Source organism: Pelodiscus sinensis, chromosome 3, assembly GCF_049634645.1.
Source record: "Pelodiscus sinensis isolate JC-2024 chromosome 3, ASM4963464v1, whole genome shotgun sequence".
Classification (NCBI taxonomy): Eukaryota; Metazoa; Chordata; order Testudines; family Trionychidae; genus Pelodiscus; species Pelodiscus sinensis.
The window spans coordinates 107112506-107136579 of NC_134713.1; the positions used below are offsets into that span (position 1 = coordinate 107112506).

At 39.8% G+C, this 24074-nt stretch overlaps 1 protein-coding gene across 1 annotated transcript in view; it reads left to right on the forward strand.

Annotated features, from left to right (window-relative positions):
• MTHFD1L (methylenetetrahydrofolate dehydrogenase (NADP+ dependent) 1 like) overlaps positions 1 to 24074 on the forward strand; it is a 246840-nt gene that overhangs the window by 21255 nt on the left and 201511 nt on the right. The window contains exons 8-10 of the mRNA XM_075924433.1: positions 5986 to 6097; positions 14920 to 15008; positions 16862 to 16959. Coding sequence (XP_075780548.1) covers positions 5986 to 6097; positions 14920 to 15008; positions 16862 to 16959 — 299 coding nt within the window. The remainder of the gene's footprint in view (positions 1 to 5985; positions 6098 to 14919; positions 15009 to 16861; positions 16960 to 24074) is intronic.

A 24074-nucleotide genomic window follows, 5' to 3' on the forward strand; every position in this document is an offset into this window, starting at 1 on the left:
GTTTTTGTCAAACTTGCAGACCACTAAGATGGAGGAGGGCCACTCATATGACCTACTTACTAGCCTTAAGTTGCCTATTGCTGGTGTAGGTGTGACAGGAAGAAGGTAAAGAGGTATGTATGGGTGAAAAAATAGGAAAATTTACTAAATCAGTGAAGTTCAGATAAAATTTAAACCATGACACCTGCAGTGGCCACAGCGTTTTAAATGATCACTCTTTTTTTCTGTTCAAATCATATTTTGTATATTTCTTTACACTAAACGTGGCTGCAGGGAATTCAGTATCCATTTCTCTTTTTCCTCTGTACTAAATAGTCCTACATCAGAGCTAGAAAATCCATCTTCATTATGCCCATTTATGTTTGTTTTAAATGATTTATTTTTTGTCTTTGATCATATGATTTAAAAATGGATATTGTAAAAATTACGGAAATTAAATATTTATGCAACCCTTAGAGCAAAATAGGTTTTCAATTATCTGGAATATACAGTTACTCCATATCATTACCGTTAAACATTTGGCTTACCCTATCTGCATTGTTACTGTTGTTTTAACATTTTGTCTTTTGCCTTGGGAATGGGTGGTAGTACTTAATCTGCTTCTACTTAAATCTTATTGGAGAGGGTTGAATTTTTGTTCTGAGGTAAGGTTTCAAAGTATTTATTGGAACATGTCTTCCCGAATGAGGAGATTTGCCAGTGAGAGTGCAAGATTCACTTGAGAATCAGCCTGTGAAGATCTTTGACTGTCCTTAAAATAGTGTGTATTATATTAAGGATTATTTCAGTTGATGTTTGTCATTCTTTCCGGTGTAGTCTGGTAACAGTGTTATTTTACCCATTTTCTAATGTATATTTGGCTGTACAATGACTGTATGTTACCATTTTTCAATATCTTCTCATCCTTTTGGCTAAAATGAAGAATTGCATCTGTTATGCATCTGATGCATCCTCTGTCTCTGGACTATATAATACACTTGCAGAGGGATAGACTTGATGATAATACATCTTTTCCATTTTGAAGGTCTGATTAATATCAATTTAGGAGATTAACTGTCTGCATGCCTCTTTAAGCCTTTTCAGAGTGTTTTATAAGCAATGAAAAAATAGGTTATTGGGGGGGGAAAAATCATCCTGTGTGAAGTGAAATGGCCTGATGGGGTTGTGTAAGCTTCTTTAACTCTCCTTGATCATTCCATCAAGTAAGTTTATAGGAAACTGATTACAAAAATTTTCACTGTAGCATTGACATTGAATATTTTGTGTGCTTCAACTATTGGTTTTCTTTTATGAATTAGTTTTAAAACCCTTGCAAGGAAAAAAATTGTCTTTCTCTTAGTATAATTAAACTTACAATATGAGATTTTTTTTTTTGCATTTTCTTTCTTTTAAAAATGGGGAAAGGAAATAAGTTTACAAGTTTTATACAGTTGTTTTATACAGTTATAAATCACCCACTGGACAGCGGTTGGTTACATATGAGGTATATAAAAATTCTATCTGTTTTTATGATATATTTACAATTATGTACAATTTTGGCTGTCCAACCTGCTATTAACATTGGCTACAGAAATATTATGCTACTCTTGTTAAGACAGTTATGCAGTGTTATGATCTGTAGGCATAGAGATGAGAAGAGTTGTTTAGGTCAATAGTTTTTCAAACTTAAAGTTGCATTATTACAGAATTGATCAAATGTATTGAAGGAAGCTTCTTGAGAATTATCATTTTTTGAGATCACATGTAGAGGTCCCAACTAATATGAGGCCTCAGTGCTAAGCACTATGCAAATGTATAATCCTTATTCCCATCATATAGGATATACTAGTTGACACTACATATTTGAATTGTACCTTAATTATAACAGCTTCAGTATTAACCTTTACTGTTGTGGAAGAATGTAGCTGTGTTAATTGAGTTTCATGTGCATACAGTGATATGTGTAGATCAGTTTGTCGTATGGATGTAAAATCCCAGTTACGCAGTTAACCGGTTGAACTAAGTGTTTAACTGCTTAATTGCAGTGGGGGACTGCTTCAGCCAGGCTGCCGCACTGCTGGTTGCTCCGGCTGGGCTGGGCCGGGCCGGGCCTGCTGCAGTACACTGTGTGTGTTGAGGGGGAAAGGGGAAGAGGCTGCTTGGGCCAGGCCTGCTGCAGCATGCCGCTGGTAAGGGGCTCTTCTGGGCCCATTGCTGCATTTTATAGGTGGGGACTTCTCCCTCCAGGCCAGGTCAAGCCCTCTGCAACACGTTGCAGATGAGGGGCTGCTCTGGCTTTCTAACTGATTATCTGGTAAAAGGGCATGTTTACCAGTTAATCTTTTACCTTCTTAGGGATCAAAAAAGTACCAGTACCCAGAAGAGATGGTAGTATAAAAGGCCTGTATGGTACCTCAGTTTTCTTGAAATATTTGAGTCCCTAATTTGGAATACTTACCCCAATTCTTAACTGAGCCATGGTTATAGGTACTTATTTTATTCCCATATTAAATCTTGTAATGTTACACAATGCAAAGTAAAGCTTTTCTCATTGAAAATCTTTCTAACCAAAATGTAAGTAAATAACTGCAACATTGTTAAGATTATGAATCTGGTAAAGTAGATGTTTTATTGCTAAGACTCACATTTTATGTGGAGAAAGCCACTGAATAGCCCAAAAGTATGTTGTTCACTTGTAATGTAGAGTATTCATGTTGTTTTCTGTTCCAGTAAGGGAGGGATCATGAGAAGTCATCTTAAAATTTTACTGCATTTATTATTGAAATGCTAAGAAAATGAAACTGAATAATATAAACAAAACCAAGAACCAGCTCCCATTGCACAATAGCTCAGATTAAATCAACACTGAACTTGATAAATACCTATTCTAGCAGTCGCCATACATGAGCTAAATGTCTCTAATTAGGTGAATCTTAATATCCTAGAATGAAGATCAGGTATGCTATTGATTATGGTTTGACATAAGAACAAAGGTCAAGCTGATGAAAGCAACTTGCTCCCTTGTCCAAATAAAGCAGTCATCTGCTAAAGTATGCATGAAATTTAACACGCGAGACTGACTTCCAGTGTTGAGCAATATCACACAAAGATTGGGGACCAGGGTATTCATTTCCTTTCCCTCATAAGAGAATTCCATATTAGAATGAATTATTAAAACCAAACACAATAGAAGCTAATATATTGTGTTGGTGCCCTTGATCGTTTTTAATTTCTGATTTTCTTTTATCTCCTGAATAAATAGGACTAAAATAAGTTCTGCACAACTTATATAGGTTAATCATACTTACGTTTATTTAACATGTTCAAAAATACATCAAAAGTATTTTTAAAAAACAGTGCATTCTCAGTTCTGTAGTACAACGGTTCACCATCACCTGGAATACTGATGACAATATTGATCTACAGAGCCAGGCATATCTGCAGATATCCACAGGCCATTTCACAGTTAGTGGAATGGATGTGCTATCTACATAGAGCTCTCTCCCCATCCATCTGCCCGGCAACTGGGAAGAGTCCTATTTATTCAAAATTAAATAAAATACCCTCACACCATGAATGACAAGACTGTGGAAGTAACTGCTACTAGGGATGTGAACAACTAGTCGACTATTCGATAAATACTTCTCAGATAGTCAACACACTAGTCGTTTCCCCCCACCCTTGCTGACGCTATCAGAAATAGGCAGGGGGAGACGGTGTACTTCAAAGCGGCAGCACCATCTGAAGGTCAGGGCCAGACCCTGGACTCCATCCAGCACTGCCACTTTGAAACACCACGTGCAATCCAGGGTCAGATGGGGACTCCCCCACTGACCCTGGGTTCCATGTAGTGCTGCTGCTTTGAAACGCCGCGGGGAGTATGAGGACAGCGGGGGACTGCTTGGGTCCCTGGCTGGCCCCATGCTCCCCCAGTGCTTTCTTTCACCTTTGCTGCGGCTGTTGCTACACTTCAAAGGTGGAGGCGCCCTTATCTACTAATCTAATAGTTGACTGTTCAATTAGCCCATTAATCTAAATTTGTCATCCCTAATTGCCATAGGATGTTACTATGGAAGTAATTGCCACAGGAAGCCAATTAATTTTGGAAGATCCAAAGGCTTTGGGCATTGGTTTGAATTACAAGACTATCCAGTGTTCCAGTAGTTAACGATGAAAGATTTTGGAAGGGACGTAAAAACTTGTACTTCAGGGTTAATTCCAAGGGCTTAGGTGAAACTTTATTTGGAGATCGATTATTCCATATCTATTCTGAGGCTTTTCATATCTTCCTGTGGAATTTCTGTTACCAGCAACTGCCTGAGACAGGATGCTGGACTGGAGAACAATAGGTCTGATGCCCTATGGCTGTCCCAGTGTTCATCAGGACTCAATCTAAAATATGCTGGGTCAGTAGGTAGATGGGAGACCTCCGAATGAAAATGCCGGGAGTCAGTAAGGATGTAAAATCCTGTTTAATTGGTTAAAAGAGGGGTGAATGGGACAGAGGGCTCTCCAGCCCCAAAGGACTGATGCTGCCCTCTGCCAGCCAGTCTGACTGCGGTAGGCCCTGTGGGGCTGGAGCAGTTCCCTGCCTATGACATATGGGAAGCTGCTCCAACCCTTACTGGTAAACCAGAACCGGTAAGCCTCACCTTTTAAGGTTAGCCTTTCACATCCCTAGGAGACATAGGAAATTGTGTTGATCCTTAACTCTGTAGACTGTTCTTAAATTTAGTAGCTGTGTATTAATCAAGGAATGAGGCTGGATGAGACAGAAATATTACCTGTGCTTATCAAAGAAGATATTTCTCCAAAGCATGGATGTTATCTTGTTCTGATGACCTGGCGTGTTCTGTTTTGAATAAATGTATTTTATACACCTAAATGTCATGTTCTTTTAATTAGAGAAATGTAGTAATCTTCACTTACTGTCTTAGCTCTTTGTTTAGTGGTGTTATGCACTGTTAAGTGGCTGCGCGATTAGTGTAGTTAGTGGTAGGTAAAATGTGAATTTAGGTTGCTATGAGTTTTAGGATCTTACAGGGTGAAAGATGGTCTATAAATGTAAGGGATCTCCTAAGACCTTTTAAAATAATTGTAATATTAGAAATGCAAAAATAATTTGTCTGGAATACAGTATACAGTGACATGATTTTTAGCCAGCGATAGAACAAAACTAAGCTGGAAGCCTTGGGGATCCTGATTACTCTAGAAAGGAAGCTGCCTGTTGTGTCAGTCAATGTTTCTTAACAGCTATACTAAAGTTGTCCTATTTTGCAGTTCAGTTTGTGCAATACCACTCTGATTAAACACTGCAAGTAAAGAGAAGTGCTCTTCTTCTCAGATGGCTCTCTAAAATGGTAATAAGAGTTTAATACTGGCCCCAAATACATCCACTGTAGACTGTTCATGTAAGGCTGTGTGACTCCACTGAAACTGCAGGAGTGATTAGAGCATAGCCATGAAATCAGAGGCTGCTTTTGGTAAATGTAAGGTTTTAATTGGAATTTTTTGAAGGCATTGATGAATGTAGAGAGCTGATGAGCTCTCAAGTTGCCTTCCAACTAATGTGTCTTGAGTATGTGTTTTTTCCCCCACTTTCACAAATCCATCTTTGAACAGTTCCTTGTATTACTCATGGATGTGGTTGCTTAACAAATGAGAGTACTTTTGAATATTTAGTTTCTTCCATAAAACAGAAGTTCCTCTGAAATATCCTGTCAGATAATTCTTTTAACCACAGTGGGCTTTTTCAGGGTATGATCTGCATGTGATATTATAGGCCCTGATTCCGATTTTTTTTTCTGACTTTACATCAGAATGTATGTATTGATTTCAATGGAGTTAACCCTGAATTTCAGTAATATAAGAATCAGGCCTGTAGTCTGGGTTTTTTGCATCCATGTGTGGATACTGTGAGAAGTTTAACTATAAATTGAGTCTGAATGTTAAGTCTACACTACATGACATATTTCTAATTTTAGAGTATTGTTACTTATTTTTTAGCTTCATCAGGCAGATGTGGTGGTTGTAGGCAGTACCAAGCCTAAAGAGATTCCAGTAAGTTGGATAAGACCAGGAACAACCATTGTCAATTGTTATCTTGACTTTTTATCAGGTAAGTTCAGTTTAAAATTGTATGCTGCTTTAAAGAAGTGTATGGGCTATAAGTACAAGGTGTGGTAGCAAATAACTAGTGTTTAGAATAGGGTATGAAATAAATGTATATGTATTGTATGCATGTGTATCAGTTCATCCTTCATGTACCTGACAGTTATGAGCTTGGGTTTATGCATGTAACAGCTGGTGAACTTAATAGCTTAATTAGTGGTATTATAGAATGTATACTGTATATTTCTCAAATTAGAAGGGTAAAAAACAGTCATGTTATCCTATAGATTTGCTTGTGCTCCAGGATTGTTCCCTACTTATTTTCTTATGCTTTATCCAGTTTAGTTTTATGCAGAATGACAAGTAAATAAAAACTTCCTCTGTGGAAAGGGACTTCAAAACTCAGCGAGTGTGTCAGCCACAAGGACACACTTTCATAAAAAATGTACAAGAACATAATGAAATGAGTCCCATGTTGTAAAAAGCAGAAAGTAGATGCCAAGTAACTTTTTTAACTTAGGATTGTTTACACAGGAGTACACTTAGGATTATTTACATTTGGCCTGAATTGCCACTCTGTTGCCAATGTAACTCTATTGAAATCAGTGGCTCTTTGAAGTCCGTTGGGGTAAAACCGGTGTAACTGGCATCAGGTAAACTATAAAATAAATTATGTAATTAATTAGTTAATTTTACTAAAAGATCCTATTTCTTGATAGTAACTTCACCAAGCATTTATCCATGAAGTGGTAGAATTTGGTTATGATAGAGATGTGATTTTTTTTTTAAGCTGCCAGTAAGTGTTGGCCATTCTTTGGTGATTTTTATGAAAAAAATTACCATAGAGATTTATTTGATGATACATATTGAAGAAGAGTTTGTGTAATAGTCATCTAAGAGTCCATTCAGCAAACATTTCTGCAAAGAACAGTACAAATGTGAGAATAGACCTATTAAACTCAATAGGACTACTCAGATTTGTAAAATCATTCACATGCATAAATGCTTCCAACATCAGCATCAAAGGATTATGATGAAACTAAGTTTGTTTAATGCCATGCAGCTCATCTTCTTTTAGTATAGGCGCTTGGGTCCAACAAGCCTAAGTTTCAAGTCATTAAAATAACCTTGTGGGAATTGAGTCAGATTTATAACATCAAATAACATCCCCAAAAAGTTCTACGTATTATCACATAATATTATCACAAATCAGGAAAGAGATCTTGGAGTTATCGTGGACAGTTCTCTGAAAACTTCCACACAGTGTTCAGCGGCGGTCAAATAGGCTGCTAGGAATTATTAGGAAAGGGATAGAAAATAAGACCCAGAACATCTTACTGCCGCTGTATAAAACTATGGTACGCCCACATCTTGAATACTGTGTACAGATGTGGTCTCCTCACCTCAAAAAAGATATTTTGGCCTTGGAAAGTTTTCAGAAAAGGGCAACTAAAATGATTAGGGGTTCGGAACGGGTCCCATATGAGGAGAGGTTAAAGCGACTGGGACTTTTCAGTTTAGAAAAGAGGAGACTGAGGGGGGATATGATAGAGGTATATAAAATCATGAGTGGTGTGGAGAGGGCCGATAAAGAAAAGTTATTTATTAGTTCCCTAAATAGAAGAACTAGAGGACACCAAATGAAATTAATGGGTAGCAGGTTTAAAACTAATAAAAGAAAGTTCTTCTTCACACAGCATGTAGTCAACCTGTGGAACTCCTTGCCAGAGGAGGCTGTGAAGGCTAGGACTATAATAGAGTTTAAAGAGAAGCTAGATAATTTCATGGAGGTTAGGTCCATAAAAGGCTATTAGCCAGGGGATAAAATGGTGTCCTTGGCCTCTGTTTGTCAGAGGCTGGAGAGGGATGGCAGGAGACAAATCGCTTGATCATTGTCTTCGGTCCACTCTCATTGGGGCACCTGGTGCTGGCCGCTGTCAGCAGACAGGATACTGGGCTGGATGGACCTTTGGTCTGACCCAGTACAGCCGTTCTTATGTTCACATAATACTATTTAGAACTTGTATGTCATAATAAAAGGATCTTACTTTCTGATGTCAAAGCAGTAGACTTTTTAAAATCATCTTTGTTGTTCAGAGTAGAGCAATGTAATAAGTTATTAGAAAATATGTCATCTCACGCTCCTCCCAAGAACAAATTAGTTGGGTTTTTAGTTTTATCCACATACTTTCTGTATTATTTCATATAATTCTAAAGATTTGTGGTCACACCACCACAATAGTTACAAAACCAGTTATTGCTCCCAAGTCACTCATTGGCTTGTTTTTTAATGTATAATTTAGCTCTTTTAGGCATGAAATCCACATTTGATCTAGTTTTTAAACAGAAGAGAAAGCTGAGACTCCCTACGCAGATGCAAAGTCCTAGCAAAGCTAGCAGGCTATTTTCAGAAAGCAAATCCTGATTGAAAATATTGTAGGAAATAACTATTTTAAAAAACAGATTTTTAAATAAATTTAAATAAACAGATCCAATTCAAAGCATATTAGGGAATTTTTAAAGTTCAGCTGCAGGGTATACTTGGACAGTTAATGTGTGGCATGCCAGAGCACTACAGATTTACACTCCGCTTACTATGCTGCTATGGTGTATAGACATTTCCTTAGCTATGGTTGTCAACTTTCTAATCTCACAACACTGTACATCCCTTTCCTGAGTCCCTGCCTCTGCCTTGCTCATTCTCTGAGGCCCTTTTCTCACGCATTCCATCTCCTCTTTCTCCATCACTCACTCTCCACCACCTTAAACTGGACAGGAGCAGCAGAGTGGTGTGTAAGAGGGAGTGAAGGTTCTGGCAGGGGCATGCAGGGTTCAGGGCATGGGTTCTTGGTTGGAGCTGGGGGGGTGCAGAGACTGGCTCGAGCCCAGGGTTGAGGGTTTTAAAGTGCAGGAAGAGGGTCTGGGCTGGAGCCTGAAGGTTCAGAGTGCAGGAGTGGGTTAGGGCAAGGGGTTGGGATGTGCAAGCTTGGGCTAGAGGTATGGGAGGGGTTTGGAGTTCAGGCTCCATCCAGGTAGCCCTTACATTAGGCATGGGGTAGGCAATAATTTTTGATGGGGGTGCACTTCAAGAATTTGCTAAGTGGTCAAGGGATGCACTCTCCCATGATACTAACGGAGGAGGTGTGGGTCTGTGATGGAGGTTGGGTGCAGATTAGAAGGGAGCTTGGAGTAAAGGATTGGGGTGCCAGAAGGTGTGTGGGATCTGAGAGGGTGTTTGAGTGGGGGGGGAGTTGTGACCTGGGGTAGGGGGCTGAGGTGCAGAATAATGATGTTAAGAAGCAGGTACCTGGCTAATCGTGTAATCAATACAGTTTGTATCGACTACACAAATAGTCAGCTTGTGCCAGGTCCAGGAGCTACTCCTGCTGCAGCTCTGCAGTTTAAATATAAGAGCATTTTAAAATGCAGAGCTGCAGTGGGGTAGCTCTTGGAGCTGACGTGAGCTGGGGCTGAGCGGTCACGGCTCGTGCTGGCTCTGGGACCGCTGCAGCTCTGCCTCCTCTGTTTCCCCCCCCCCCCCCCGCCCAAGTGCACTGCAGAGATGGTGCTGTGGGAACTGGCTTTTAAGCCTGCTAACCCAGCACTGGCTCCTTCCCCTCCCCCCACTGCCTCTGATACAGAGGCCGCAAGGAGGGCGGGGGGAGTGAGTAGTCAAGTGCTTAACTAGTCACTCACCGCCCTAGTGCAGAAAGGGGTGCAGGGTACAAGAGGGGGTTGTGACCTGGGGCAGGAGAACAGGAGGAAGAGCAGGACTCTGGGTTTTGACCAAGGGTAGAAGATTGAGTTACAAGGTCTGGAAGGGGGTTGTAATCTGAAGGAGGGTTGTAGAAGGGGGAGTGGATTCTCGGAAGTGGTTGTAACCTAGGATGGGGGAGCAGGGTCTGAAATGAAGTATAGGGCAAGAGGGGAAGAACTGGAGTGCCAGAGGCAGGGTCTGGCTGAGAAGTGCTTATTTGGGCGGCTCCCAGCCAGCAGCCCAGCAAGTTCCTCAACCATGGTCCCTGTCTTCCATGTCCCTCTACTGGCTGTGGGGACCATGTATCACTCTGAATGCTGCGAGCCAAGAGGGAAAGGGCTATTTTGTGCACCGCCTATCCTGCAAACAGGCAGCTCCGATTGGTCACAGCATTCTGAGTGGTGCACAGGGGCGGAGCAGGCAGAGAGCCTGGCTGAGGCTCCTGCAGACCAGGTCCTGCCCATGGGCTGTATTTTTCCTGCCCCTGCCTTAGGCAGCTCCCAGAAGCAACTGGCATGTCTGGCTCCTAAGTGGAGGGGTTAGAGGGCTATATAAGCTGTCGTGCCTGCAGGTGCCACCGTCTCAGCTCCCGTTAGCTGTGGTTCGTAGCCAATGGGAGCTGCAGAGCCAGTGCTCAGAGCAGAGGCAACATGTGCCTGCCCACCCCTCAACCTCCAGACACACACACATGGCTGCCCCTTCATCTAGGAACTGGACATGCTGTCAGCTTCCAGGACTCAAGCGATCCAGGACAGACAGGGAGCCTTCCTTAACCACGCTTTCTAACCGACCAGACTTTTACAGCCGATTGGAGCTGCCAGGGTCCCTTTTCAACTGGGCATTCGGGTTGAAAACTGGATGCCTGGTAACCCTGTCCTTAGTCTCATTGTACTTTAGTTCCACAGCAGTACCTAGTAGATCAAGGCTACTCAACTTTGGAAGCTCTGGGGATCACAGTGATACTCACAGCACATGCCGAGGGCCGCAACTTAAGTGTGGTTGCATATACATGCAAATAGCTTCTTTCACACTGACGGGCATAAATACAAAGATTAAGGCAAGACTATACAACACACAGGTTCAATTTAAGTCTGTTCTGCTGATATTAATACAATGCAATATTTATCTGATTTCCACCCATATGACAGCACTTATAATGAGCAATTACTGTCCAGGAATTTAACTACTAAAGCATATCAACAGAAGACCATTATATTGACTACATTTTTGTTTCGGCTCTAGGCTGCGTATTGAGATCTGCGTAAATCCAAACTGTACTGCAGGCTGCGTGTTGAGTAGCCTTGTAGTAGATAATAGTTCTCTTCTGTTCCACAGGAATACGGTGAAGATACATACATTAAAAGATTGTGAGGTGCTCAGATGTGGCAGTGTGGTCCATATAGGTACCTAATATAGATATGTAGAGTGCATTGATTTCAATCCAACTCTCCATGAACTTGTGTGTCTCTACATGTATCCAGTGCAATTATTGCATTTAAATAGATGCATATCTCTAACATTTCTTGAGGGACAACACAGGATTTTAAAAAGAAAACGTCTTTTATTTAAGCCATCTATAAATATCCATCTATCTTCCTGCCTGTGTTTCTGTGACAGTCTGTCTCATGGAGAAATACTGGAAGATAAGCAGAAATAGTTTACCTATTTTTTTTAATTCAGTGTTTGTTGAAATTTTTGGGAAAGATATACAAAAGATACTTTTGTTATGTCGGACAGGAAGAATTCACTTAGCTGAATTTCAAGTTATTTAATAAAAGGCCTGTTGTTAACTGTGTGTGACATCAGGGAGAACACAATCTTTTATTTGATTTTTTTTTTAATTTTAAATGCATATTAGAATCTTATTGTTAGATATGCCCAAAAAGTTATTTTGGTTTGTTTCACACTTTAAAAATGTCCTATTATTAACATTTGAGAAGTCAGAGTGGTAAAATGCATCCTGAAGGCAACAACAGCCATGAAATAACTTTTTATTTCTGCATGGTGGTAGCTGCATTGTTATCTCCTGGATGTAAATACCCATTGTCACACTGGTGAATGTTTTATTTCCCAGAATAAAAGATAAGTACCAAGAAAATGTGAGGACATGATTTTCTTGTGTTGTCCTGATTATATAAACTAGATGGCTCTGAAGCATTCACTTTTGATGATGGAATTTTCTTTTAGTGCAGCTTTTTATATATTTGAGATGGGATGTGTTTTTCATTTAAAATGTTTTTTAAAAAGCAGTTTCCATTGATATGGCATCCTGCTTATTCGTTTGAATTACTATGGTGTTACATTATTAATAATAATAATAATAATAATGACCTCTTCTATGGGATTTTGCTAACCTTTGAAAATCCCAGCCTAAGTATATAGTTGTGAAATTCATCCAGTTAGGAACCAATGGGACTGCCTGGGAGCACAAGCAGAGTCTCTGCAACTTGGGATACAAATCATAGAACCATAGAGCTGAAAGAGACCTCAGAAGGTCATCAAGTCCAACCTCCTGCTCTAGGCAGGACCAATCCCAACTAAATCAACCCATCCAGGGCTTTGTCAAGCCGAGACTTAAACACTGCTAGGGATGTAGACGCCACTACTTCCCTAGATAATCCATTCCAGTGCTTCACTACCCTCCTAGTGAAATAGTTTTTCCTAATATCCAACCTGGACTTCTCCCACCACAACTTGAGACCATTGCTCCTTGTTCTATCTGTCACTACTGAGAACAGCCTTTCTCCATTCTCTTTGGATCCTCCCTTCAGGAAGTTGAAGGCTGCTATCAAATCCCTCCTCACTCTTCACTTCTGCAGACTAAACAGACCCAACTCCCTCAGCCTCTCCTCATAGGTCATGTGCTCCAGCCCCCTAATCATTTTGGTTGCCCTCCACTGGACCCTCTCCAATGCGTTCACATCCTTTTTATAGTGGGGGATCCAGAACTATGTGCTTGGGGGAGTTAGGCTTGGAGGAGGTCTTGGGTCAGGATGGAAGAGGGGCCACACAATGTACATTTATTCTGATCTAACAGATCTAAACTTCTGCAGAGTGGGCGTGGTGGAGTGATAAGGGAAGCTATTCTAGTCCATCTGTTGTAATATCTACTGCAAGTGAGATGTCACAAACATTAGTTTTTCCCCTTGGCTAGTGTGTGAATCTCTCTAATTTCACCATGGTCCCTGCAAAAGCCTGGTGAGTCTGACTTTGTGATGTAAGTACATACTGACTGAGAGAACGCTGTTAAAGGAAAATCTCTAAGTCTAATGTATATTTATACACATGCTAATCTCTGCATTGATAGGGAAGGCATAGTAAGCCAAATCAAATAAAAACTTGAAATGTTTCTGCAAAGCACAGATGTCTAAAAGAGGGGAATTTAACTTCATCCCTCCTACTTTGTTTGTTGTTCTGGCAAAAATCCCAGCATGGTCTCAGTGCAACCATAGTCTGTTTATGATTGTCAGACTCTTATAACTTTCTGTAAATTACTCAGGATTCTAGTCTAAAATTGAAAAAACAACAGAAGATCTTGTTTAAAACAAGAAGCTTTAACAAAAACAGAAGGCCTTTTAAATGTTTTTACTATGTGATTAGTGTTAGGAATAGGGATGTTAACTATAGGTTGATTAATTAAGTAGTGGATGGAATTTCCATTGACTACTTGATTAGTCAATAATGGGGGGGGGGGGGGGGGGGAGGCCTACTGCTGCAACTCTCCACTTTAAATGTAGTAAGAGCCTGCTAGGCTCTTACTACATTTGAAGTGCAGAGCCGCAGTGTCCTGGGGGTGGCACGAGCTGGGACTGAACAGTTCAAGTGCAGAGCCGCAAAAGGGTTAGCACCCACCCCCCACTGCGGCGATGGCTCCCCCCCCCCCCCATTCTGCCTCATGGGAGAAAGCAAGTAGTTGAGTAGTTACTCAACTAATCGTTAGGAGTATACTCTCTATTATTTAGTTAGTTTGTCACTAAGGTAAATGTACTTGATGTGGAAGCATTTGAGGAAGTGTTAAAAGATTAATTGAATTAGGCTAAATATGTATGCAAACAAGGTCTTTGGGTCTTTCAGTGACTTCAGTGTTCATGGGAATGAGTGGGACATGATGACTAACAGCACTGGCTTGAGTCAAGCATTATGTGGGCAGTTGGTGTGGAAGTTTCTCTCCACACTTATGTCAGCACGCCTTTAATTCCCATCCACAACATCCCTGGTGTTTTGGTTCCGAGACTCTTTAAGATTGTGCCAGGTTGTGTGGATGTTTTTATGATGTGCACAGATGGGGATTAAGAAGAGACAACCTGGCTGGGTCAGGGTTTGAACTCCCATTCCCTGAGGTATAAGGCTAATGCAGCAAATGCCTTATTATTATTATTGTTATATTGTTGTAACTATTATTGTAATGCCTAGAGTCTGCATTTCAGATAAGGGCCCTACTGTGCTAGCTAAAGTTTAGATTGAAAGATGGGACTTACCCCGAAGAAATTGCTGGCAAGAAGCAACAAGTGGGTTGAGAAAACAAACAAGGATAATGGGAACAGTGACAAAATAATACATCTAATCTAATTCGTGACCACTGAAAGACATCCTACAGGAAGCCGGTTATAACCATTGGGTTCATTTGTACAGAAAATCTACATTTAAAGTAACAGTGCTGAAGGAAACTTGCTACTCATTAATGCATTTCTTAATTTCATTACCATCTCAAAATAATATGCACAGGGAAAAGCAGATTAAAAATCTTTTCCTTATTTGTCCAATGGATTATTTCAAATACAGGATTTGGAAAATTACATAACACATTCTGTTGCTTTTTGCACAAATATCACAAATTAACTGGAACTGGTTTCCTCTGGATATCCAATACAAATACACTCCCACATCACTGTTACAGCTGGTGTCTGCTTAAAATTAAGGCGACAGTGGTAACTTGGCGGTGAGGTTGTTAAATTGGGAATACACATTCAGACATCAGATTTTTTTAAATAAAGAAGTCTCTTCAACATGTGTCTTCCCATTCCTACTCTCAAAGGGCTTGTGAATCACTGGTGCAATGTTTTCTTTTACAGGGGAATATGGATATGGTCAAGATTTAAAGTACAGTAACCAGGCTGCTATAGAGGCTGTAGGTCCTCTGACAATAGCAATGCGGATGCAGGTTAGTATGACCCAAAATGGTGTAAAATTCACTGTGTTGACTGACCCTAGAGTTCATAGTCTGTACACTTACAGCTGCAGTTGGACAAGTCTGGCAAATTTAAAAAAGGAGAAAACTATGACCTGCAGCTGCTGTAGTAATATAATCAATGAAATGGTAATTTGGGGTGTCATTCATTCCTGTTTTATTTCAAGGTAAAGCTAAATGAGAAGATACAATCAAAATACAACAGCTTGATAAAATCTGTAGGTTGATCTGTAAAAATAAATTAGACATTAAGTGTCAGTGAGGGAATTTTATTTATGGCTGCAATCCAATGGTTTTTTTGAAGAGTTACTCGTATTTGTGAAGCGCTACAGAAATGGAGAGCCAGGAAATCTAATCTGAGTGAGTCTCACATATTTTTTGCCTCCTTTTATTTCACAGTCAAGCAAGTTTAAAGACTGAGCACATACTTCAACTTTGCCATTTTTGGATTTTGTTTGTGTTGTTAGGAGCGATGTTACCATGTAGCCATTAAAAATTTTAGCGGTTACACGCTGGCTCCTAGCTGCCAACTCCATTCCTGGGGAGTTGGCTTCTGCCCTGCACTGCAGATTCTCATATAGAGTCAGCAGCACAGGGTGACAGCTGGCTCCCAGGAAAAAAGTGCTGGCTCCCCTTGTGTACTAGCTCCCGCCTGCTGCCCGCACTGCTCCTTCTGTATCAGAGGGATGGCAGTTGGCTCCCCAGGAGCTGGTGCATGCCTGCAGCTGGCTTTTACACTGGCTTTTGGCACATACCAGCTCCTGCTTGCCACCCCGCTCTTGGGGAACCAGACTAGGAGTCCATGCGTAAGCTCATGCTTATGGCTTACCCATTTAAATGGTTACTCTTACATACCCGGTCACTACTTTTGCCTACATGGCTAGTTGAGTGTTAGTTTTATTCATTTGGAATTTTTTTTAAATAGTATAATACCCCAAAATAAATGTGTTCATTTAAAAACACACAAATCCTGCATCAACTCTCCCTCCCTCATAATTCTCAGCTCAGATGCATCAGGCTTGGGTTGTGTCACCTTTGCCACATCAGCTTTTGAGGACAGCATTTAAAGAAGAAGGCCAACTGAAAGGCCCAAAGGAGTGGTAATGCTAGATGAAGACTCCCTCATGGTGACTCCTTTACTTATGATGCCGTCTGCTTCAATGCACAAGCCCCAGCTTTCTCCTTCAGTGTGGATTACCTCCTGCTAACAGTGCCAGTTCCTTGAATTAACTAGTTAGTGCTCTCAGATATGTTGACCTAGTTGTAGAAATGTAGTGCTTAAAGTCAGTGATAATGTGTGATGTCACACTGGAGGGAAGCAGCCAGTTTTTAGTTTTATAGCATGTGACTATTAACTGAGAGCTTAAAAGGAAATCTCAAAGGTTAATACATTTTCTTGCCCTTTTGAAATGGAACAAACCAGCACTGAGGATCCGAGAGAGCAAGAGGAAAACAGCACTAAATAGTTGACACATTTTGTAATTATTTAAAGAGAGAGTTCTGTTTGTGGAAAGAATGGTAAAAGTCTGGCCTGGAGGAGGAATACCTCCAAGTGCTTAGCCCGAGGTTTTAGTGCAATTTGTGCTGAATGACCCTGCTCTTCCTTGAAATCTTGAGTAAACAATGCAGTCATTGTTTTTTCTTTATTCCCGAAGACATGGAATTGGAAGATCCTTATGTTGTAGGTATGCTTGTTAACAATTCTTTGTATAGAGATTATTTTAGCAGTTATGAAATCATGTGTTTAGGCTCTACCTAATTGAAATCAAACTGTTGAATATTTATAATGCCACTGTCATTCGGTGTTTTTCTTTTTTCTGTAAAAGAACATGGTTAAAACCAGTGAGAGATGGATCCAGTCTCAGCAATACAGGCAGTGGAACCTCCATTGCTTAAAACTTCAGCCCCTCTCTCCAGTGCCAAGGTAATAAACATAATAAGCTTTATGTCTCTTTAAATATGTTTGTCTAAAATATGAAAGCAGCAATTTTGCTTATTTGCTTCTTCTGTTATAAGTGGAAACAAGTTTATGAATTCTAAAACTGAAAGGTGAACTGAAATTGTTCCCTGAAAAATACAGAAAATTCCTAAATCAGTGGGACCTTTCAGAAAATACTTCAGGACATTCTTAGAATTAAGTATCTGTGTAAATCCGACTTCAAAGGCACCTGAACTCATGCTTTCCTGTTTAGCCAACTTTTCTGAATTGAGGCCCAACAATATGTCTGCAGGCTTTAAGGCTACGTCTGCACTTCCCTCTCTTGTGCAAAACAATATGCAAATGAGGCGAAGTGTGGAATATTGCCGCACCTCATTTGCATCATTAATGAGGCTCCATTTTTGCACAAGAGGCTTTTCCTGAAAAAAAGCGGAAGAACAGCTCTTGTGCAAGAGGGGGTTTTTGCACAAAAAAAGCCATGTAGACGGCTCCTTTTTTCGCAGAAGCCTCTTATGCAAAAATGGAGTCTCATTAATTATGCAAATGAGGTGTGGCGATATTCCACCCTTCACCTCATTTGCATACGTTTTTGCACAAGAGAGGGCAGTGTAGATGTAGCCAAAGAGTTACTGATACATTCTTTTGTATAACTGATTTATTTTCGATCAGTTCCTCTCTTATTTACTGCCTATGTTCATGGCTTCAGGGATCTATACTTGCATTACCACAGTTGCTGACAGCATGAGAAATGTAGCTTTGCTTTGCTATTAGTATAGTGTGTGTGTTTTGTGGGAGAGGGAGGGAGAAATGGATGGATTTGGGTGGGTGCGCACATGCGAGAAACCTGAGGGTTTGAACCCAGATTATGGAGAGTAGCCTTGGAAAATTCATTTATAATTTGTATAAATCTGCTTCTGAGAGTATTGCATTTTTAACATCTTAATGTTAAAATTAGTGCTTCTTTTAAATGTTTCTTGTTTTAAAAATTTCATTGGGACAGATTTGGTTTGTAACCTAAAACAGATGTCAAAAGAACAAGCATTTTATAGAGTGCAGATAGAAAGAAAAAAGTTGATATCCTGAGGCTTTTAATAGGCAAATATATACAATTTCAGACTTTTCATCCTTGTAAACCTCCCATTAAAATGTAGTTAAAGAAACAATAGATCAAACTATGCTTCATACCATGGGTTGATGATGATAAAACTTCTACCCAACAAGAAACCTGCTTCCTTCCCCTGCCACCATATATAAAATGTTACCAGTGATAGGTTTTCCATTTGTTTAATTACTGTAACTTTATGGTTATATTTGTTTCCCTTTTAAATGTACAGTTACTTGCCATGGGGAAGGTATAAAATATTCTTTTACAACAATATACAATTTTATATGGAGACAGATGGATTTTTCATTGAAAACAAGAAGGAAAGAAGCATAGGAACTAAAATAGGGAACATCTGCTTTTCACTCTCAAGGAGCTCTGGGGCATTAATTAGATTCATTTCCAAATAAAATCCGTAGTGCATTTCCATGGACACTGTAATAAAATTCTCAGTGTGCATACTGAGTAGATGTAGAGTTTTTTTAAATCTTGTATTTTATAAATTCCAGTGCCGTGGTTCACTGTGGTCAAGAAATATAGTCTTGTTCTGACAGAAAACCTGTTCTAATCTTTTAACTTAGTATCAAATATGAAACACTTATGCATATTGAAAATATTAAAATTAACTATTTAAAAACTGTCCGTCCCTGTCAGATGCTGAAAAAAGTTGGTACATATGAATATATTCTACTTAAACTAATAACACCAAAAACTTCTGCAGACTTTAACATGTTGATTAAAAGTTGCCCTTTATTTCCCATGTTTCTTTTGTATAGAAATCAAAACAAGACATTCAGCAACAACAACAAAAATATAAACCTCATACTTTTTTCTTTTTTTTTTAAAGGTATCAATAAAATAAATTTGTGTAACATGGGCATTGGAATTTTGATGCATGTAAAAAAGTAAAATTGGAGACCTTTTTAACTTTTTAAAATAAAGTAACATCTTTAAAGAGCTATGTTTTATACACTGCTGTATTCTATCTATTTGGAATATATTAAAACATGGATGTATAAATTATACTTTTGCCTTGTCTCCTTTGCCACAAAAACACATACACAAATTCCAAGGAGAACAGTAGATGGTAGGATTAAGCTGCTGGTGGAGCTATCTACCTGGGAATTGTGCCAGTTGGAGACATTAGGGTAACTTTTTACTAGGTAGACATTGTAATGGAATCAGAAGAGACAGTGAGTTCGGTGAGATCATAAGGGGTAGATTCACAATCAGTCAAAGTCTATGGAAAGATTCAGTGGGTTGTGAATCAGTTTCTAGATTCCCTGCCCCTCCTCTACTCTGCATGCTGCTGCAGCTCTCTGTAGGACAATATGTAATTGAATGAAAGTTGCTCTGCCGATTGGTTTATATTCCCTTTAACTGAGGAATCCTGCCTCAGGCCGTCAGCCTTTCCCTTAGCTGTTTCTAACGCTGAATTTCAAATATGCAAAATTCCAAGGACAGTTAGTAATGAAAACTGAAATACGACGCTGGAAAAAACTTGCACGTAGCCCTGATTGTAAGAGTCATAAAGGAAGTTGTGTGTTTCATAAGCTACTGTTCAATTATACTTTGAAGAAATAAAGCATTTTTGTATATAGGGTCGCGTGTGTGTTTAAGGGCTGTATTTCTCAAAGTGGGCCACGAAACCACTTTGAGAAACCTGATAACTGGCCACTGTGGTGTATTTATTTATTGGTACCACAGCCACAGAGCCTCATAGCTCCCATCGGCTCCGGTTTGCTGTTTGCAGCCAAGGGGAGCTGTGGGAAGCCCACGTTCCCCTTAGATGCAAATTGTGAACTGGAGCCAATGGAAACTTCAAGGCTCTGTGGCTGCGGTACTGGTAAATAAACACACCAAAGCGGCCAGTTGACAGGGTTCTCAAAGTGGTTTCATGGACCACTTTGAGAAACACTGGTTTAAGGGTGATGCATTTTTGCTCAGGTAGTTGCTTCCAGAACTGAACCACGGAGAACACAGACTGTAATTGGTTCTGATCTCAGCAACAATGTGTTTTCTGTAATTATGTAATATACCCAGCACCAGCAGGCAAGCATGTGATGGTTTCTGGATGCTGATTATTATAATCTGTGTGCTAGAAGTATTGTACTTGTGTTCATTATGCCATAGACATATATTGATGCCTAGTAATGTTTGCTGCTAAAAACATCGTGGAACATATTTGATGATAAAAATAATTAGGTGACTAGACATAAACACTAAAAGCCTTTTCCACCAGTTACAATTAAGTTGTAAATGCCAAAACATTAAGTCAAGTCTTTCCTTGCACCATCTTAATAGAAAATTGTTCCTGTTGTGTTCAAAGCTAATTATTTTCTGTCTCTAATTACACTATGGTGAATGTCTCCATCTGTAGTCTCCTTGGTAAAAGGCTGTCCTTTTTATATTAAAAAGTTGTTTTCCCCAAATGTTTTTAAGAGCTCTTCAATGAAAGAATAACAACAGTAAGCAGTTATTTTGCTTAGGCAAATCAACTGACAGCTTAATTGATCCCTAAAAAGAGATTTCTAAGTTGAGTGTATAAAACTGATTTCACCTTGGTGTGTTATTCCTGAGTATCTGAAGTGTCCTCGCTATCACTGATGCATTATAATGCTCTAAGGCTTTGTCTACACTGCGAGTTTTTGCAGCAGAAAACATGCTAATGAGAGACTCATTAGCATAAGTTATGATCTCATTAGCATATTTTTGCCGTTTCTTTTTGTGCAAGAGTTTTTTGCGCAAAAAGGAGCAGTGTAGCCGCTTCTGTTTTGCACAACCCTCCCGTTTTGCACAAGATCCTTATGCCTCTCTGGGACAGGAACAAGGAGCCAATGGTCTCAAGTTACAGTGGGAGAGGTCTAGGTTGGATATTAGGAAAAACTATTTTACTGGGAGGGTTGTGAAGCACTGGAATGGGTTACCTAGGGAGGTGGTGGAATCTCCATCCCTAGAGGTTTTTAAGTCTTGGCTTGACAAAGCCTTGGCTGGGTTCATTTAGTTGGGATTGGTCCTGCCTGCTGTACTTGATGACCTCATGAGGTCTCTTCCAGCTCTATGATTCTATATTTTCTGCTGCAAAAACTCACAGTGTAGACCTGTTTTGCGCAAAATGGACCTGTCTACGCTGCTTGTTTTTGCGCAAAAACCTCTTGCGTAAAAGCATCGGCAGAGAATATGCAAATGACAGTGCGACAAATGCTAATGAGCACTTCATTAGCATACTCTCTGCTGGCAAAAGCCTGCAGTGTAGATGTAGTCTCAAATTTGGAAAGAGATGGAGGAAGCGGATTCCATAGAATAGGAGTCACTTCTTTCAGGAGTGGTGAAGGAAGTAGAGAGAGTTTAGAGTGCTGCAAGGAATTCAGGAAGGCTATGTCTAGATTGTCATCTCTCAAATTACTAGAAAATGCTAATGCTGTTTTTAAAAACAAGCATGTATAGGAATGTCAATATCTTAAAAATGAAACAGTTGAAAAAAAATATTGCCAACTACACTTCCGTTTCTCTTTGTTGCTCCACAATACCATTTTGCCCATCCATGTGCAAGGGTGTCTCAGCTGCTGAAATTTTCATGTCTCACTCTCATAAATAAATTATTCACTTTTTAAAAGTACATATTTATAGCGTTTGATGCAATAAACCATAGAAAGACAAAAACTATTTTTCATCCAAGACGTTTCATTGGTTTACGCTTCTGTTTAGGGAGAAGAATTGATTCAAGGGGAGACAGTGAATTTAATGGAAGGGAATGAGTAGAAATAGTCTGTAGCCTAATCATCTTTTATTGTGATTCTGTGACATCCCACTAGATAGAGCCAGACTTGTATTCGAGACACCTGAGTGCTGCAGGAAATTATGATGGTTAATTAAGTGGTACCCTTTTCTCTGAATCAGCATTGAACAAATCCCCCAGTCTAGCATTAGTAAATGCTAAGAAATTACCGCTGCAGTAGAGTTTTCATATTAGTCTTTATTCATGTACGAATATTAAAGATCCCATGACAAGCAATCAAGGACGATAAAGCCATTGCAGAGAAGCTAAATGATTTCTTTGCATCAGTCTTCATGGCTGAGGATGTTGGGGAGATTCCCAAACCTGCACTGTCCTTTGTGGGAGATGCATCAGAGGAACTGTCCTGGATTAAAGTGTCATTAGAGGAGGTTTTGGAACAAATAGAAAAACTTAACGTTAACAAAGCACCAGGACTGGATGGCATTCACCCAAGGGTTCTAAAAGAACTCAGGGAAATTGCAGAACTATTAACTGTGGTTTGTAATCTGTCCTTTAAATTGGCTTCTGTACCTACTGACTGGAAGATAATTAACATGACACCAATATTTAAAAAGGGCTCTAGAGGCGATCCTGGCAATTATAGACCAGTAAGTCTAATGTCGGTACTGGGCAAATTAGTCGAAACAGTAGTTAAGAATAAAATTGTCAGACATGTAGAAGAACATAATTTGTTGGGCAAAAGTCAGCATGGTTTCTGTAAAGGGAAATCATGTCTCACTAATCTATTACAGTTCTTTGAAGTGGTTAACAAACGTGCGGACAAGGGGGATCCAGTAGATATAGCATACTTAGATTTTCAGAAAGCCTTTGACAAAGGCCCTCACCAAAGGCTCTTGTGTAAATTCCATTGTCATGGGATAAGAGGAAAGGTCCTTTCATGGATTGAGAACTGGTTACAAAACAGGAAACAAAGGGTAGGAATAAATGGTAAATTTTCAGAATGGAGAGGGAGAACTAGTGGTATCCCCCAAAGGTCAGTCCTAGGACCAATCCTATTCAACTTATTCATAAATGATCTAGAGAAAGGGGCTAGCAGTGAGGTAGTAAAGTTTGCAGATGATACTAAACTGTTTAAGATAGTCAAGACAGAAGCAGACTGTGAAGAACTTCAAAAACATCTCACAAAACTAAGTGATTTGGCAACAAAATGGCAAATGAAGTTTCATGTGGATAAGTGTAAAGTAATGCATGTTGGAAAAAATAACCCCAACTATACATATGGTATGATGGGGGCTAATTTGGCTACAACAAATCAGGAAAGAGATCTTGGAGTTATCGTGGATAGTTCTCTGAAAACTTCCACACAGTGTGCTGTGGCGGTCAAATAGAATGTTAGGAATTATTAAGAAAGGGATAGAAAATAAGACAAAGAATATCTTACTGCCGCTGTATAAAACTATGGTACACCCACATCTTGAGTACTGTGTACAGATGTGGTCTCCTCACCTCAAAAAAGATATTTTGGCCTTGTAAAGGGTTCCGAAAAGGGCAACTAAAATGATTAGGGGTTTGGAACGGGTCCCATATAAAGAGAGGCTAAAGTGACTGGGACTTTTCAGTTTGGAAAAGAGGAGTCTGAGAGGAGATATGATAGAGGTATATAAAATCATGAGTGGTATGGAGAGGGTGAATAAAGAAAAGTTATTTATTAGTTAAGGACTAGAGGATACCAAATGAAATTAATGGGTAGCAGGCTTAAAACTAATAAGCGAAAGTTCTTCTTCACACAGTGCATAGTCAACTTGTGGAACTCCTTGCCAGAGGAGGCTGTGAAAGTTAGAACTATAACAGAGTTTAAAGAGAAGCTAGATAAATTCAGGGAGGTTAGATCCATAAAAAGCTATTAGCCAGGGGGTAGGAATGGTGTCCCTGGCCTCTGTTTGTCAGAGGCTGGAGATGGATGGCACGAGACAAATCGCTTGATCATTGTCTTCGGTCCACCCCCTCCAGGGCACCTGGTGTCTAGCCACTGTTGGCAGACAGGCATCTGGGCTGGATGGACCTTTGGTCTGACCCAGTACGGCCATTCTTATGTTCTTATGACATTTCTTTTGTAAGGCGAGGCCGGTTAAGTTGGATATTAAATTCCAATATAGTATATGATGTTTAACCCACACTAAATTCTCTGCATTTTCATTGTGTTGCCTTGTTCTTCTTTCTATCTTATCTTTTACCTATTACAGTGGTCCCCAATGCAGT